Source organism: Xiphophorus hellerii, chromosome 9 (genome assembly GCF_003331165.1).
Source record: "Xiphophorus hellerii strain 12219 chromosome 9, Xiphophorus_hellerii-4.1, whole genome shotgun sequence".
Lineage (NCBI taxonomy): Eukaryota > Metazoa > Chordata > Actinopteri > Cyprinodontiformes > Poeciliidae > Xiphophorus > Xiphophorus hellerii.
The window spans coordinates 3,853,682-3,869,345 of NC_045680.1; the positions used below are offsets into that span (position 1 = coordinate 3,853,682).

A 15,664-nucleotide genomic window follows, 5' to 3' on the forward strand; every position below is an offset into this window, starting at 1 on the left:
ATCAAATGCTAATAGATTTTTAGAATTGAAAACTTTAAAGTTTGCTTTCACTTCACCTGAAATAAATGTTTCCCATGAATATTTACCTTTCTTTCCCCTATAGTGCATTTCCATGTTCTTGTTTGTCAAATTTTGCAAGACTTTGATTTTATTTCCACTTTGCTTGGCTATATGACGCAAGCTGGTAAAACTGGCACCAAAACTACTCAAAGTGACATAATTCTGTAAAGATCAGGGGAAGAGTCTTGCGTATGTGTTGTGCGTAAATTCGCTGGAGGTGCAAAAGAAATACTACCTCTCACTTCCTCTGACTCACAAAGCCATGCTATAGAGACTTAAAGACTTGGAGTGTATTCATACATATTCTGCCCCAGATTACGCAGTACAAAGCATAAAAAAAAACAAAAAAAAAACAAGTTACAAAATTGGACACGTTTTCACAAATTGCTGAAAACAGCTTTCAGGCTGGGTGCAAAATTTCGCTCAACCTGCAATATCTCACATATTAAATGTAAAACTCAAGATGTTTCTCCAATTAATTTATTTTCAAAGAAAAAAGTATTGAACACAGTGCAAAATTATCCACAGCGATTCTTCCTTCTAACCCAATATGACTCCTAGACGGGCTTTTTTGCCAACACACAAATTCGCTCTCTGTTGGGTTCGTTAAGATGTTTAGATATGTCATTTTTAATGTGCTTGAGTTAAATATAATTAATTTTATTAAGTATTTTCCTTATTAACTTGAACCCTTCTGACAACACAAAACCACGCCAAACAACAGAAACAAGCTCACAGTCTGTCTTCTACTCCATGTGCTGTTTTTTCATCAAACTGCTCAATTTATTTCAGTATTACCACTTTACAGATCATTTGTGAAACAACAAAAAAGACAAAGTCTAGTTTAAAAAGCAACCAACTTTGGTTTCTTTCAATTCCTTTCCAGTAAATACTAAGTTATTCCCATAAACAAAAAAGCGCGACAGGAAGGATTTCTGTCCATTCAGAATATCTTCACCAACACTTTAAGGATAAATAGATTTTCTTGAATGGTGAACAGAGATACAGATGCATCTTTTATCTAAAAAATATTTTTAAAATTTGATGAAGAAAATTGTAGATTGTAAGTGCAGAAGATTGAAAACAAAAATGTCATCAAACTTCAGCCATCATCTTCCACTGCTGTGGAATACATTTAAAGTTCTTCCAAGAAAACCACTTTGAACAGAAAAGGACTGGTAGCAATAACAAATGTTCAACAAAAAATGAAATAAAAAAACCTTCTGAAGCAGTTCTGGACTTAAAGTCCTCAAACAACCTTGAACAGCATGAAATTTAAGTAAACTCACCTTTTTCCAAAAACTTAGCTTCCCTAACTTCTTGTCTTTTCTGTCAAAGCAGCAGGCACCCATTATTGCTGAGCGCGGCGTGCAGACCTGAGCAGGGCGTCCGTCCGTTAATGTGTCTGTCTCGCTCTGACTACAGTATGAGTAAAAGGACTGAGTCCCGGCTGTTTGACTATGGGAAATGCCACAACTCTGGTGACTCACTTTGGGCTGCGAAGTCTGACTTGGCTTTACCTCACACCCCGTGTATGTGGAGCAATGACTGAATGTGTTTGAGAGTGTGTGTGGAAGAGAGCTCTGCCTCACACACACTCCCCCTTATAGGGCAAGGCCCGCCTCCAGTCTCTTTGTTCCTTTTCAGCCTGCTCATTCCCCAGCAGCTGGCGGTCACAGTTCTGATGTTTATGCTGTCAATATCTCTCTGATCAATCTGATCAACAGAAGGCTTGAATTTCCTAGTATAGGATGAAGCGAAGCACTTTTTTTTTTTTGTCTTCGTGGAAATTAAACTTGATGTAAACAGACCAACATCTTAGCACAGCAGGCTGATACCAGCAGCTTCACTGTTGGCTACACTCCGCCACATGATGCATTCAACACCACTAAATATCTGCAAGACAGCATAAAACCCCTCTGCTGATCCAAACATAAATCTGATTTGAAGAGTATAACTACACTTTCTGTGTTTCAGCTGTGAGCAAATGCACTCGCAAGCCACTTTGTTACAAACATCTAGTGACGCAGAGGTTGGATCCCTTTTCTCTTCAGAACTGCCCTATTCTTTATGGCAAACTTACAAACCCTCAACAAACCCTCACCAGGGCTTTTGGTTTGTTTTTAAAAGCATCCCACAGTGGCTGCAGATTTAACAGCTGCTGTTTCAAATCTCCTTTTCCACCACATCCCAAAAATGCTCAACTGAACTGAGATCTGTTGACTGTGGAGGACACTGGAATAGAGAAAACTCATTGTCATGTTAAAAGAATAAAAAACAAAACGTTTGAGATAACTTGAGATTCATAACACAGTGCATTATCCTTCTGGATGAAGTATCAAAAAATGGGTGCACTTCAATCATAACGATCAGCAACAATCCAAACCCCAACACATCTGTTACATAGTGACTAATGGTAGGTTAGAATTGTTTTCCCCATATCTGAACACATAAAGGCATTAAGCAGGTGAAGAGGTGTACCTAAAAATGGCCATAGATTTCCTTCTTTTTTTATTTACCTTTCTTGTCTTTGTTGGAGTGGCGTAAGCTTATTAGATAAACACGATGGAAAGAAATTAAGGAAATAACTGCCCACACACACAAAATGTGCAGATAAACATAAATTTAAAATAAAAAATCCAGACAAAGTTTTTCCTTAAAACTCTTCCAAGTGTGTCTAAGTAAATGTTTTGACCCTTTCTGCCACATTCATGGATTCATTGATTCATTTCATATGCATATCTCCTCTGGTTACATGCTCAACCAAGACAATTATGTGGAAATTCAGTCCACAACTTCTGCATTATAATAAAAAGGAACACACTCTAATTTTTAATTGTAGTAGCTATTTTTCAAAATAAGGGATTCAAACTCAAATTTGACTAAAAACGTCAATTCAGATTTTTTGAACTGTATGTCAAAGCAATTAAGGGAAAAGTCAAAGTACTGAAATTAATCATCACAAATTTGACAGTTTATGTATAAGAACACCAAGTGACTGAGTTTTAGTACAGAAATGTCTATTTTTGAGGTGAAGTAGCTGGACAACAGATGCAATGATGTCACTTTGTGTTAAGGAATTAGGAAGTTAAGCTTATGACTGCTTATTTAATCATACACTAAAAGATGAGTTAATCAGCTGAAAATAATTCTTAGTTGCATGCCTTTACATCAGATAACCAGTTATATAAAGGAATCTGAATAGCTGAAAGTGTGAATATGTAGTACTTCAAAGTTTTTTTCTTTACAAAACTACCTTTGAAACGGTTTTCTTAAGCTCTACTCTCACCCTCTTTGCATAACAGAGAGGGGTTTGCGGCCTTGACAGACGAAAACATCCCAGCACACAAACAGACCTCGTCTCATCTATGCCAGTGATGCAGAACAAAGAGGACAGTCACGTACTGAAAGCCCTCAGCAGCAGGAGCAGCCCCTGTGTCTCACCTTGGAGCTGCAGCCGTAACCTCTTACATTTCACTTCCCCCTCCTGACTCGTGTTTCATACGCTGCTGGAGCTTCAATTACAGTTTTTCCATCCGCAGCACAATAGATGCACAAGGGTCATATTTGCTGATTAGCCCATTCTTGTTAACAACAACAAAAAAAAAACCACAGGTTGAATGTGGCAACCCACATCAGAGAGGGGGCTCAACAGTTGTGTAATATTTTAGTTTATTATAAAAACAGGACTGAGACAGAGATAGCAGATCCGAGGGAGATTAAGCTGCAGTTAGTGCAGACGCACTGCACACATAAGCACGGCAGCACACGTAGACATAAAGTTTACATGCAGTTGATGAAAACATGCTTTCTGAAAAGCTTCTTTGGGTTACATGTAAGAACACGTAGACTCTCGCACCAAAGTCACAGAGATGAAAAAAGGTCACAACGCACAATGAGAACATTGTGACACCTGATATGCTTCACTGTGAACCAGAAATTTATCACAATGACTAATAATCATTTCAAGAGCCAGAAGACCCATAAACATTAAAGTACGAAGCATAAATAAATCACAACTCAACTGAGCATTGTTTTTAATGTGGGAGAGTGATTTCAAAACACACTTTTCTAACAAAAAGGTCCCTCTGAGCTCACTAAAACCAGTGAGCACTTGCATATGTGGATGATACGTTTTTGATGGCCCCATATTTAGATAAGATGCAATGACTGTCCAAAACTATTGTTAGATTAATATATAACAACATTTCTTTAGTAGAATATGCTGAACTGATCAGTGGTCTTTTGGATTGCTGCTAAAATGCAACGTCCCTGTTGAAAAAGAAATTCTTCATCTGGTTAAATAACCATTATTGCTGGCCACCTAGACTTTTTGTTGAAATAACCCTTTTACTATAAAGTTCATCTATGCAGCAAATTTTGTTCGAGGATTATCCAACAAGAGGAAACTCAGATTTAAAGGATGGACCAAGCCTGAAGAATAAGGGCGTAACAAAGCTCATACTTTGGCTAACACAGGTATCCAAGCAGGAAGCGAAATAAACTGGAAACTTCCTTTTTTACGATGTGTTTTGCTTCCTGTCCTGTCACTACAGATCCTCTGGTGATGTTTGATAATCATATTGGATCAATACGGCTCTGTCCTTCAGTCTATCTCAGTTTTTCCTCCATCCCAGATGTACAACTGCAGCTGTATTTTACCCTACTTTCTTATTCAGTCTTTCATTTCATAGAAACATGCTGACGTGTTTTCTGGCACAACAGGTTAACAATGTTGGTTAGAATTGAAGCAGAAATTACAATGTCAGCCTAAAGGCTGCAACACTTATTTTTTTTAATGAACATATACGTATATTTTTACACAAGCAGTTGTTTGCCACTGTGCCTACAAACAGGTAGTTTACTAGCTCATTATTCCTGAAGTTGCTCCTGATTTTTTTCTCCTTACTGGATAAATTGCAAAATAACTTTTTACATATTTGGTGAAATTCTTTTGCTATCTCTACATTTGTAATCTGTGTCTGTTGTTGTGTTTGGTAACTGGCCAAAAACTGCTTGGTGCTTCTTTTTTATCCAAGTTTGCTTAAATCTCAATGTTTATAACAAATTGTGAGCAAAACCTGAGGGGAAAATCAAACTAAAGCAAAAAGAAACAAAAAGAATATAAACTATAATGCAAGTGCTGATAAAAATAATTGAAATATGACAGGCTGCTTTACTAAACTTCTTTTAGCTCACTTAGTTATGTTGACTTAGGATTATGTTGGCAATACAAAGCATCTAATCTGTTTTCTTAGGGAGAAAGATTTTTAAAAATCCCACATATTTCTCAATTATTTCAAGACTTTGGAAATTTTCGAGCTCCTAAATCAATTCCAACAAGCTCAAATTGGTCAAGGCGCTATCATTTCACTATTATGTCAGATGAGATTAAATCATGGCAAACAACAGGCGTAATATCCTTTGGAATATACAGGTATTATTCAGTTCTGATGTACTGTTATCCAAAAATGTGGGGTTTTTTAGTGATTTAATCACTTGTTTATAGAGAGAACAGTCCAGCTGACATTCAGTTCTGGTTGTTAGTGCGGACAATGAAAGAAATAGGATAAACAACCACCACCAATAACTAGCCAAAAAAGTAAGATGGGACGTCTATTGTCGTCTGAAAAGAGCGGAGGAGATCCGGATGGAGACAGGAAGAGAGAGTCATTCTGCCCAGCGGTCAGCAAGGATCCCTCTCACACTCATACTCTTTGACACACACAAATGTTCTCTCTCTTCCTCCTGAGTTTATTGTGTTTGACCCACTGGGGGATCTCTCACATCCTGTTGTCCAGTTTTATGAGAAATAACAAGCTTTTCCTCTCAGCTTACGAGACAAATTGTTTTAAGATTTTGTTCTCACCTTAACTCTCATATCTGTTCTTTGACCTTAGCCAAGCAAGACAACAAATTAACAGGTCTCCAAAACAACTTGTACAGTAGGCTGTGATTAGATTTTGTTGTCCTGTTCATGACATTGATAAATAGCTGAGAAAAACAAAAATGGATTATATGTCTTGCTTTTTTACATCATAAAAAATCGGAAAATTCCCACCGAAGTGTTTTTGTTTGTTTTTATAGAGATTCCCCAGTGGCACACTGCACCGCAGAAGGCCATAATAACATTAATATGTCCACCAACAAAATAAAAACAAACTTGCATAAACAGTCTGTAAACAGCCTCAGAAACTAAACATTTATAGCACAAAGAGTAAACTAGCAATATCCCAATCAGCATTTTTTCCCTCTACAATTCTGATCCAAATCATATTAGAAAAGTCAGAGTCAAAAGCCACTGATTCGGAAAATTTTAAAACTCAGCATCTTTAAAGTGCAGTAAAATAATACACTACTACTAGTTTCCTCTGTCACAGCAAGAGAGGCTATAAACCTCTGACAGCTATTCACCCAAAAGCTCTGTAGCTTTATTGTTTGTTTCTGAAGAGAGATTGCACTAGTTCATCATATACTGTGCTATTTTTCTTTGAATTTCATTAAATGTATTGATTAGTGTTTTAGGTGTACTGCCTGTAGCTCTCGCCCACGCCAACAGGTGTCCACACACAGTGCAGAACAGGTGACACATACACCAGGTGCACCAGCCAATACAGTCTCTCTTTCACATAGGCACAGTAAAATCTAACATTGATCAATTGAAAGTAGAATTTGTTCAGCATTTTCACCTCCTGTCCACATTGAAACTAAGTTTATGGCTAAAAAAACTGAAATAACAAAATAGGAAGTTTATATTCAACGATACCATCACTCTGAACAAACCAACTCAAGTTTACAGTAGTGTGCTAGAAATGATCATCAACAGCTGCATATTTTTAATGGGTATTTTACATCTGCCTCAGTTTGAGCATTCACAGTAAACTTAAAATGCAAGATGAAAAAGTGATTGACTAAGAATAAACACCAAGTCACATATAACATAAACTGCACATTTCTATTTAAAAGGTTAGTCTAGAATTTTCTTAGTTCTAGACTAAGAAAATCTAGAACTTTGCATGGTACCATGAAAAGATACCATGAAAATGTATCTTTCAACTTTAATTAGATGTGCACAATATATTGTCATTGGATTATCAGTGTGTCCTCTGACTACTTTCACCAGGTGAGGTGGGTGAAGTGGGGGGGGATGGTATCATCACCTGCTGCTTTAGCATGCATATTGCAGAATTTTTGACTGGACTCCCCAAAGAGTGTGGACTTTTTCTTTTGTTTGTTTTTTGAACAGAGACTGTCCACTGTAGTTTTCCTGGATTTTAGATTGTTTGGAAAATCCCAGATTCATTAGATCATTAATATAAATCTAAAACACACCCACACATATGAATATAAGTTATGATTCTTAAACAATAGCCAAGCAGTGACCTTAGAATAAAATATTTCTAAAACCCTTTGCTTGGAACATTACCAGTTTAAGCTGCTGCAGAATTTGATTAGAAGAAATCATGATGATAAGAAATCTGAATATTATTCAATAAGTTTTTAAATTTTCCACTGGTTCTAATGACGTTTTTTTTTCTTTCCCTTTACAGTAAATTGGTTCATGCAAAGATAAATTTTGCTTCATAAATATTTAAACATTCTCTATTAACTTCCTTACTTTCGAAAGGAGGATGAAGAAATTACCAGTACTTCCCATCCACTATCAATGACACAACAACCAACACAGTTGGAGTGGCACTGCAAAATTATTTAGTAAGATCTAAGTGTGAATTTACAGGTATGACAAACTAATTGTTATTGGAATAAAACCTAAAATAGAAGTACTCTAAATATGTAATTTGCACTTTGTTTTGGGGCTATTATCTTGAAAATGTTAAGGTTTTGTTTTGACAAGTCTGGTTCAGATCCACAGTGAGACAAGTGGCTTCCTCTTACATGTTTTTTTATTTTTATTTTTTATGGTAGCATAACTTTGTCTCTAAAAGTTAGGTTAATTATGCAGAAATTGTTTTTTTCTACAGCCATCAAAGCTGAGAGTACTACAACAGTTTTTTAAAATATTGCTGAGTAAATGCAGCAAGGTGCTTTCTACAATATTATTTGATTTCTAGTAAATAAAGGAACTTAATTTACTGACTTTAAATGTCAATATCAAATACCATTACAAATCTGAGTATAAAGGTTATGAGGTTGCTTATATAAAAAAACAGGAACTGAACCTTAGTGCACATCACACTGAATCAATGATGTGGAGGAACCAGCGGACAGTGAAAACAAGTTTTACAGGAAACATGGGCTAAGAGTCACAGCCGAGGTAATAACAGTTGTGTAACCAACTTTGTAGAAATGTGGACAAATGAAAAAAATTTATCAAGCTTTGTGTTGATTTAGGAAATAATTGGCTGATAAGAAACGTATGTATGCAGGCAGCTTTATAAGCCAGTCAGTAAACACTGCAGCGCCCCCTGTGGAGCCAATGCTCTCCTTTTCAGCATGCTGGACAAGTTTTGACCTGGGAGAAAACTTCTGACCTTGCTTGGGAGATGCATTAAAACTTTGGATTGGATTGGTTATACTCTTTGCTCTAAGCAGTCTAAAAGTTAACCATTCCTTACAGGTTTGGAGCAACAAGTGTTTCATTTTGTTTAAATATGATAAAACATTCTGTTTTGCACTCTTCAGAAAATTCTTCAAAGAAAAAATGAGAAATGTGGTCTCCCCTACCTTATTGGAGGCCATGTCGCTGACAGACCGGTACGTCTGGATGGTCTCCAGCTGGTCAAGACACCAGTCCAACTCCTCCATTGTCTCCATGGCCAGCTTCTGGTACGCCTCATCTGTCAGACACCCGGTACACAGAGACACACTGTCAGAACAGACGGCGTACATGGAGCCCGAATGTTGCCCACCCGGTGCACGGCTCTGCTGCGGCTGCTGTGGAAGAGGGTGAAACTTTAGCTGTGCCACCCGGGTGCAGTGCTCCTTCATCATGAGGAGGTGCAGCCGTGGCGAGCTGCTGGAACTCGCAGCTGTTGATAGAGCAGAGGAAAGCTGCAACCCCGACCTCGCTCCGTCTGCCTCGGTGCGTATGCATGTCACACATTCAACCCCCCTCCTTTTCCAAATCTGCGATCCTCAGCCGATTTGCATAATGTCGCCCCCCACCACCACACACACAGCTCCAGGAAACCAGATACTCCCCACCTTTTTCCATTGCCACACACAGACACACTCTACCCCAACTCACAGGAAGGCAACACATCCAGTAGCACTTCTTTTGCAAGTATTTTTTCATTAATTTATTATTTTTCTTCTGACTATAGGGCTCTGAAAAAGCATCACCCCAAAACAGACTCATTTTTCAAATTTCTGTTTTAAACACATTTTAAAATCTGGCAAAGATACAAGTTAACATAAAAGTTATTCTCAAATTCAATTAAATTAGAAAAAAAATCTATCCAAACCATCCTGGCCTTATGTAAAAAAGTCCTCTAACCCATTTTTTGAGTTTTAACGGCAACAGGTGCCATCAAATATTTGCAACAACTGCCATTTTACATCCCCGTGGGAGAAATTTGAACCAGTCGTTTTTGCAGGATTGTTTTAATACAACCACATTGAAGACATTGAGAATGAACAGTCTTTTTAAAGGTATACCCTTCCTCCTCTGTTTTTGAGCCATTCTCTTGCTCGTGTCCTTTGGCTCTTTGTCCTACAACATAGGTTTGATCAAGCTTAGGGTTATAAACTGCTGGGAGGACATTCTACTCTAAAACTTTCTGCATCACTTAAAGCAAGTTGCAGAGTTTCTGAAAAAACAAAACAGCCCCGGACCAACATTTCTTACACTATCTGCAGGGATCTACCCTACAGAAAATGTTGCTGTGAAAATATGAAAGCAAAGTTGCTTGAAAGCGTGCAAACAAGACGGTGAAAGTCGAACCACAGACAAGACACAAATCTTGATTAAATCTGCAGAAATTAAATGCAGCAGGAAACTTCACTTTCTAGCTTCATCTCAACCACATTTAGTTGAAACATGTTTGGTTGAAACACTTTGAAGAGACCTGAAATATTCACATTCTTTGGGATTTTTGATCATCAATGCCACAAAGTGTATTGATTATTTAAGTAGTTGTCAGTCATTGTTCTACTACATTGTTAAATTGAAATTCACTTTCTTTAGGTGTCATATTGGCATGGGCCTTTATGTGAGATTTTGGTGACATAACCTTGAGAAAAATGTATCACAATATCATAGTATAACACAGAAATTTAAAAGAAAAAACATTAACATTGTTTAATTAGTTTTAGTTTAGACAAAATAGTACTTTTTACTGCTGCTAAAACAACAAAGATTTTTGGAAGTTAAGTTGTAATTCTTATCATGTACTGATTGTGTGGTTTTAGGATTTGTCTTTGTTGTATGCAATATTTTTTTGGACTCTTTCAGTTAGCTGACTAGCTTGCAGCAACACGTTGGGGAGGGAGAGCACCAAGTTACTCTATGCCCCTTACAGCCAGAGAAAATTCTTGGACGTTTTGGTATTTATTAAAAGAATTTGAATTGTATGAGCCTTGTGATAAAAAAAATGGTAGCCATTTTGACACCATAACTTTACAACCAGTCCCTGCTCATTTCGTTAGTATGCAACAGTGTTTTTACATTCCAAGCCAACATGTTAAAGAGAATGATTTTATAAACCTGTGGTATAACAATAAGCTGAAGAACTACAAAAGTAGACTTAGAAATGAAAATAAAAATAATGCATGCAATAGAAATTAATGTTATTATTTCAATCCTTTCTCTTATAACTATACAGCTATAAATCAAATCTGGAGAGGGTGTTTTGGAAAGCAAAGAGAGTTTGCTGGTTGGGTTCAAGGAACACACACACACTTGCATCCGACGCCCCAGCGCTGTTTACACTCTGGGTCTCCTAGCTGCAGAGCACAACATGGCAACCGGGTTGGACTGCGGCGACCTTAGCGCAGCCGCGTAGAATCTGTCCCCTGCTCTGATCTCTCTGCCATCAAAGACGCGAGCCTGTTTGCTCTCCCAAACACGAGAGGCACCTGGCACTCTGCCAGCTGGCCTCTCTCGTTCTGATCAGGGGATTGAGAAAAGGAGAGGCAGTTTGTGTATGTGTGCATGTGTTTACTTTCACACCACCAGCGCCCGATGTTCAAATGGTTTACACCTATCTGAGATTTTGCTTTCCAGTATTTCCAGTGTCTTTGAGGTGGTTTATTTTTCAAAGATCATGGGATCTTTTGATTTATAAAAGGCAAGACTCCCTTTTTTGCTTTTCTATTTTATATCTAGCAAAAACTTTAAATTAGCTCTATCAGTGTAACTTACATAATTTGTAAGTAGTTTTGAAAGTGTGGCTAGCTGGTTAACAAACTCAGTGTTTTGTCACAGCTTTAAGTTAAAGCTATGAGAACAAAAACAGAGATACACACAACATTTTCTGAAAATCTCAAAATGGGCAGAAAGTTACAGTCATTTTAATATGAATAGCTGTAATCTACAAATACAGAAAATATTCAGATTATGAGAAAAGGCATCCATAATAATATCCAACTAAAATTACAACATAGGCAAAGTATAGCTTACCAACTCTTTTCAATTTTAAAACACCCAAAATGTGAAAATGCACAATATTACAAGATGTAATTCTTTCTACATGATTATTAAAGAATACATATCAGCTGTGCTAAACCTAACATTTGAAAAAAAGCTCTGATTTATTCCAATGTGTTGGATTCTTTAGTCATTTATTTGATAGAATTATAAAGGTGCCTTAAGAAGCCTTTCTGTTGTCAGCAATAATTTATTTATATCTAGAGGTGATGTCTAGAGGTGTGGAAGTCAGAACAGTTGCTGTTACACAGCTTTAAACTTTAACAAGACTTCACAAATATTTACCTGTCAGTGGCATTGTTTATTAGCGTTTAGCATTACAAATGGCAAACAGCCTCCATGTGTATTCCTTGTAGAATAAGTAGACCCTTATCTTAACCAAAACACAACCAATATTTAATAATGCAGCTGACATTGAAAAACAGAACAAGAAGGATAAGATGGAGCATCTTTGCTGTGATATGTTCAGCTTCCTGTTACCAGCTGAAGTTGTCTTTTCAAGACATTTTGTGATTAATTTAACCCTCCTGTTATGTTCCGGGTCAAATTGACCCGTTTTAAAATTTACAAATTAAAAAAAAAAAAATAGAAGCATTATTTTTGCATGAAACGTTTTCTATTTGTCTTAATAGGTGCACTCTAGACATAAGTTGAAAATTTATTCATTTTACACATTTGTACCAAACCCTAGGTCTACTTTTTACATCGATACTGTTTGGGTCAATTTGACCCGGCAGTCAGGTTAAAGTGCAAAAAAAGATTTTAAAATGTCCAATTCTATATGTTTCCTTGCAGTTATGAACCATATTTCACCACACACACACTCACACACACACACACACGCAACCACACACACACAAGCCCACTTTCTCACTATTCTCTTTACTTCACTAGGAAACTGCGAGAAAGCAGGTGTTCACACAACCTTTGACGGGAATCTTTTCTGTTCCTGTGGACAAATTCCACCCACTCTGAGTGACACTCAGCAGAAGTGGAGAAAAACATAAATACTCTCTGCATGACTCATTTATCTTGATTTTAATCAGCGGGTCAATTTGACCCAGAACAGTATGTGTGTCTCAAGTTCAATTATAAAGATCACCCTTTGGTAAAAAAAAAAAAGTATAATATAAAATAATTTACCAAAGGTCAACTTCAAGGAAATTATTGTTTTTTTGTGTCTAGGTTTTTTTCAGTGGACATTAAAAATCTAAATTCCATTTTTTATGTCCAAATGAGTAAATGAGCAGGTTGTCGTCATTGACCCTTAATTTCTGAGAAATAATAAAACATCATTGCACAAATATTGATTGAAATGGTTAGTATTGGAGTTAATAATCAGATACAAAAATGTTTTGGAGGAATTTTTTGGTTTCTGACACTATTGCATGATTAAACACTCCCTGGGTCAAATTGACCCACGAACATTTTTGCTGTACCCTAGAAACGAACATAACAGGAGGGTTAATTTAATTTCTACTTTTCTCCTCCCTCTGCACTACAATACGGCGAAGTTGAAATGTACTGAGATGTGAAGTCATACAGCCAAAAGAAATACAAAGACCTGTTGACTGAAACTGTTCCAAACATATTTTAATCCTCAAAGAGGAGAAACTCTAAGAATGTTATTTTAAACAAACACCATGTAGAAGAAGGTCTGTGGTGTCTCAATGTTTGTAAAAACACATAGTAACTGGTGAATTTTAGACAATTATTCATTTACATTTTGCAATCAGATGCACTGAATGAAATCATGTCCAAGTGATGAACACATACGAAGGCATGCGAGTAGCGGAGGGGATTTCCACAGCCTCCAGCCAACACAAGGACCTTTCTGATCAGCACTCAGACCTACAGTGAGTGTCCCACTGGGGCAGACAGGAAACCCACACACAAACACATGTACAGTCGACACACACACACTTCTACATCTGCTGAAAGGTCTAATTACTGTGTTCACAGACACAGACATGTACTTTCCAGCTGAGAGAGGCAGAGCTAATAAACTGAAGAGACAGGGAGGGAGGATAACGAGGGATATGAGGTCAGCGCGCTTTGTTTCAGTTTCCCTTTGTTTCACCGACTGGATAAAATTACACAAAATACCCACAAAAACACCTCTGTGCTCATTTTACTTACAATCAGTAGCCTACATTCAGGTTAGTGGAAGATTACTTTGAAATAAAATGAAGTACTAAAAACACCTATTGTTTAATGAAAATGAAATGAGTGCCAACATAATCCTTAATATAGTAAATTAACTGCATCTACTGTGTCTCACAAGTTGCAATTCCTCTAGATGTGTTTAATGTACAATATATACTTTCTCTTTCATATTTGGAAGTATTTCACCTCATTCAATGTGGGTTTTACCTTTTCAACAGATCGATTGCAAATCACTAGCGGTCTGAACCATTGATATGAGGAAGGATGAATTCATGTTGACAGATTATGTTCATATCAAATTCTGATCTGACCACCTAAATGTGGAATGAAATTGAGACCGATTGGCGACACTTTTCCAATTTGTAATTGTTCAACTTTGGTGCAACTTTTAGCCTCCGTTTCATTTTCTTAGCAGATGGAATGGTCAATGGTGTGGTCTGCTGCTGCTATTACACATATACTTCAAAATTTGACATGTCAGGTGGTGTTTCACACAGCCTAGTTGTATTGAGTTATTATTTGAACTGCTCTTGCTCTTGTACTACCCTGAAACCAGTCTGCTCATTCTCCTCTGACATCATCTTGTCCACAAAACTGCAGCTCACTCGATATTATCTCGTTTTCAGACCATTCTCTGTAAACCTCAGAGTTGAAAAACACATTACAGTTTCTGAAATATTCACACAAGCCTGCCTGACAATAGTAACCATGTCACATTTAAAGCCCCTTGCTTTCTTAGTCTTGTACTCAGCAAGTCAAGATGCCCAGATGCAGTAATTTTCTACCAAGTGATTGAGTAATTCACTATATGTGGTAATTTACATGAATACATTAAAAAATGGCTTATGAGAGTGTTTGTAACATGTTATGTAGCCCTACTGGTGTCCACTTTAAATTGTTATGTGTGAGTATGTGACCAGGGTTACAGCTTCTGATTCAGGAAGGACTAAAGGGCAATTCTACCTTATTTTTCACAACCTTGAGCATCTTCTCCAGTTTGAAAACAGCAAGACTTACACTTTTTGAACCCAAACTAGATTATTCTACACTAATAGCAGAATATCTAAAACCAAGTTTGTGATTTACAAAACTTTTAGTGGAAACTACACTACTGTAGCCTGGGCTTGGAGAGTAAAGCTTGTAGTAAAGCTTGGCCAAGTTCAAGTGTAGTTCAGAGAGGGAAAAAACCAGTAATATAGCCCTCTATCGAATGCTCACAAATTAAATAAAGGTTGTATATAAACTAGTCCCATTACTTTAAAACTAGAGCAGAGTAAGATGCTCAAGGTAGTGAAATATTAGGTGGATTTACCCTTTTGTCTCCAAATTATACGCTACAATCAGAAACACGTCTTAAGCTTTGTGAGCATATGTACGTAATTGTTTGTAAATTGTGTTGCGTTGTGACTGACCCTATCTCTTGCCCATTTACTCTTGGACATAGCCACCAACCTTTCTTCAACCCATAATAAATAAAGTAAGTATGTACAGTGGATGTTTTTTTTTATTATTTATGGCTATGGGAGACATTATTACTGCTACATGTGAATGTAGATCCAAAACATTATTCAAGGAGAAGACTTCAGACTCACACATTATTGTAAACGTGACACAAATGCATGTCACCTTACCCTTGAGAGGCAGTTTAGTGCCTTCATCACCTACCATTACATCCTGCTTGTGATGTCACAGTCAATACAGAGCATAGAGGACCTGGAGTCAAAATCTATAATTTGGTTCGATAGTTTATTATAAGCAGAGAAGGCCTACAGACACATGCAAGCAGACACATTTATAAACCGAGAAGGTATAAACAGGGGGAAGCATCTT

General features: G+C 37.1%; 1 protein-coding gene across 4 annotated transcripts in view; it reads right to left on the reverse strand.

Annotated features, from left to right (window-relative positions):
• pde4ba (phosphodiesterase 4B, cAMP-specific a) overlaps positions 1-15,664 on the reverse strand; it is a 163,133-nt gene that overhangs the window by 11,777 nt on the left and 135,692 nt on the right. For 3 of the 4 annotated variants that reach the window (XM_032571341.1, XM_032571342.1, XM_032571343.1), the window contains one exon: positions 8,746-8,858. In XM_032571341.1, coding sequence (XP_032427232.1) covers positions 8,746-8,858 — 113 coding nt within the window. Of the gene's footprint in view, positions 1-1,349; positions 1,628-8,745; positions 8,859-15,664 lie in introns of those variants that run through there. The other variant, XM_032571344.1, reaches the window with a different exon arrangement.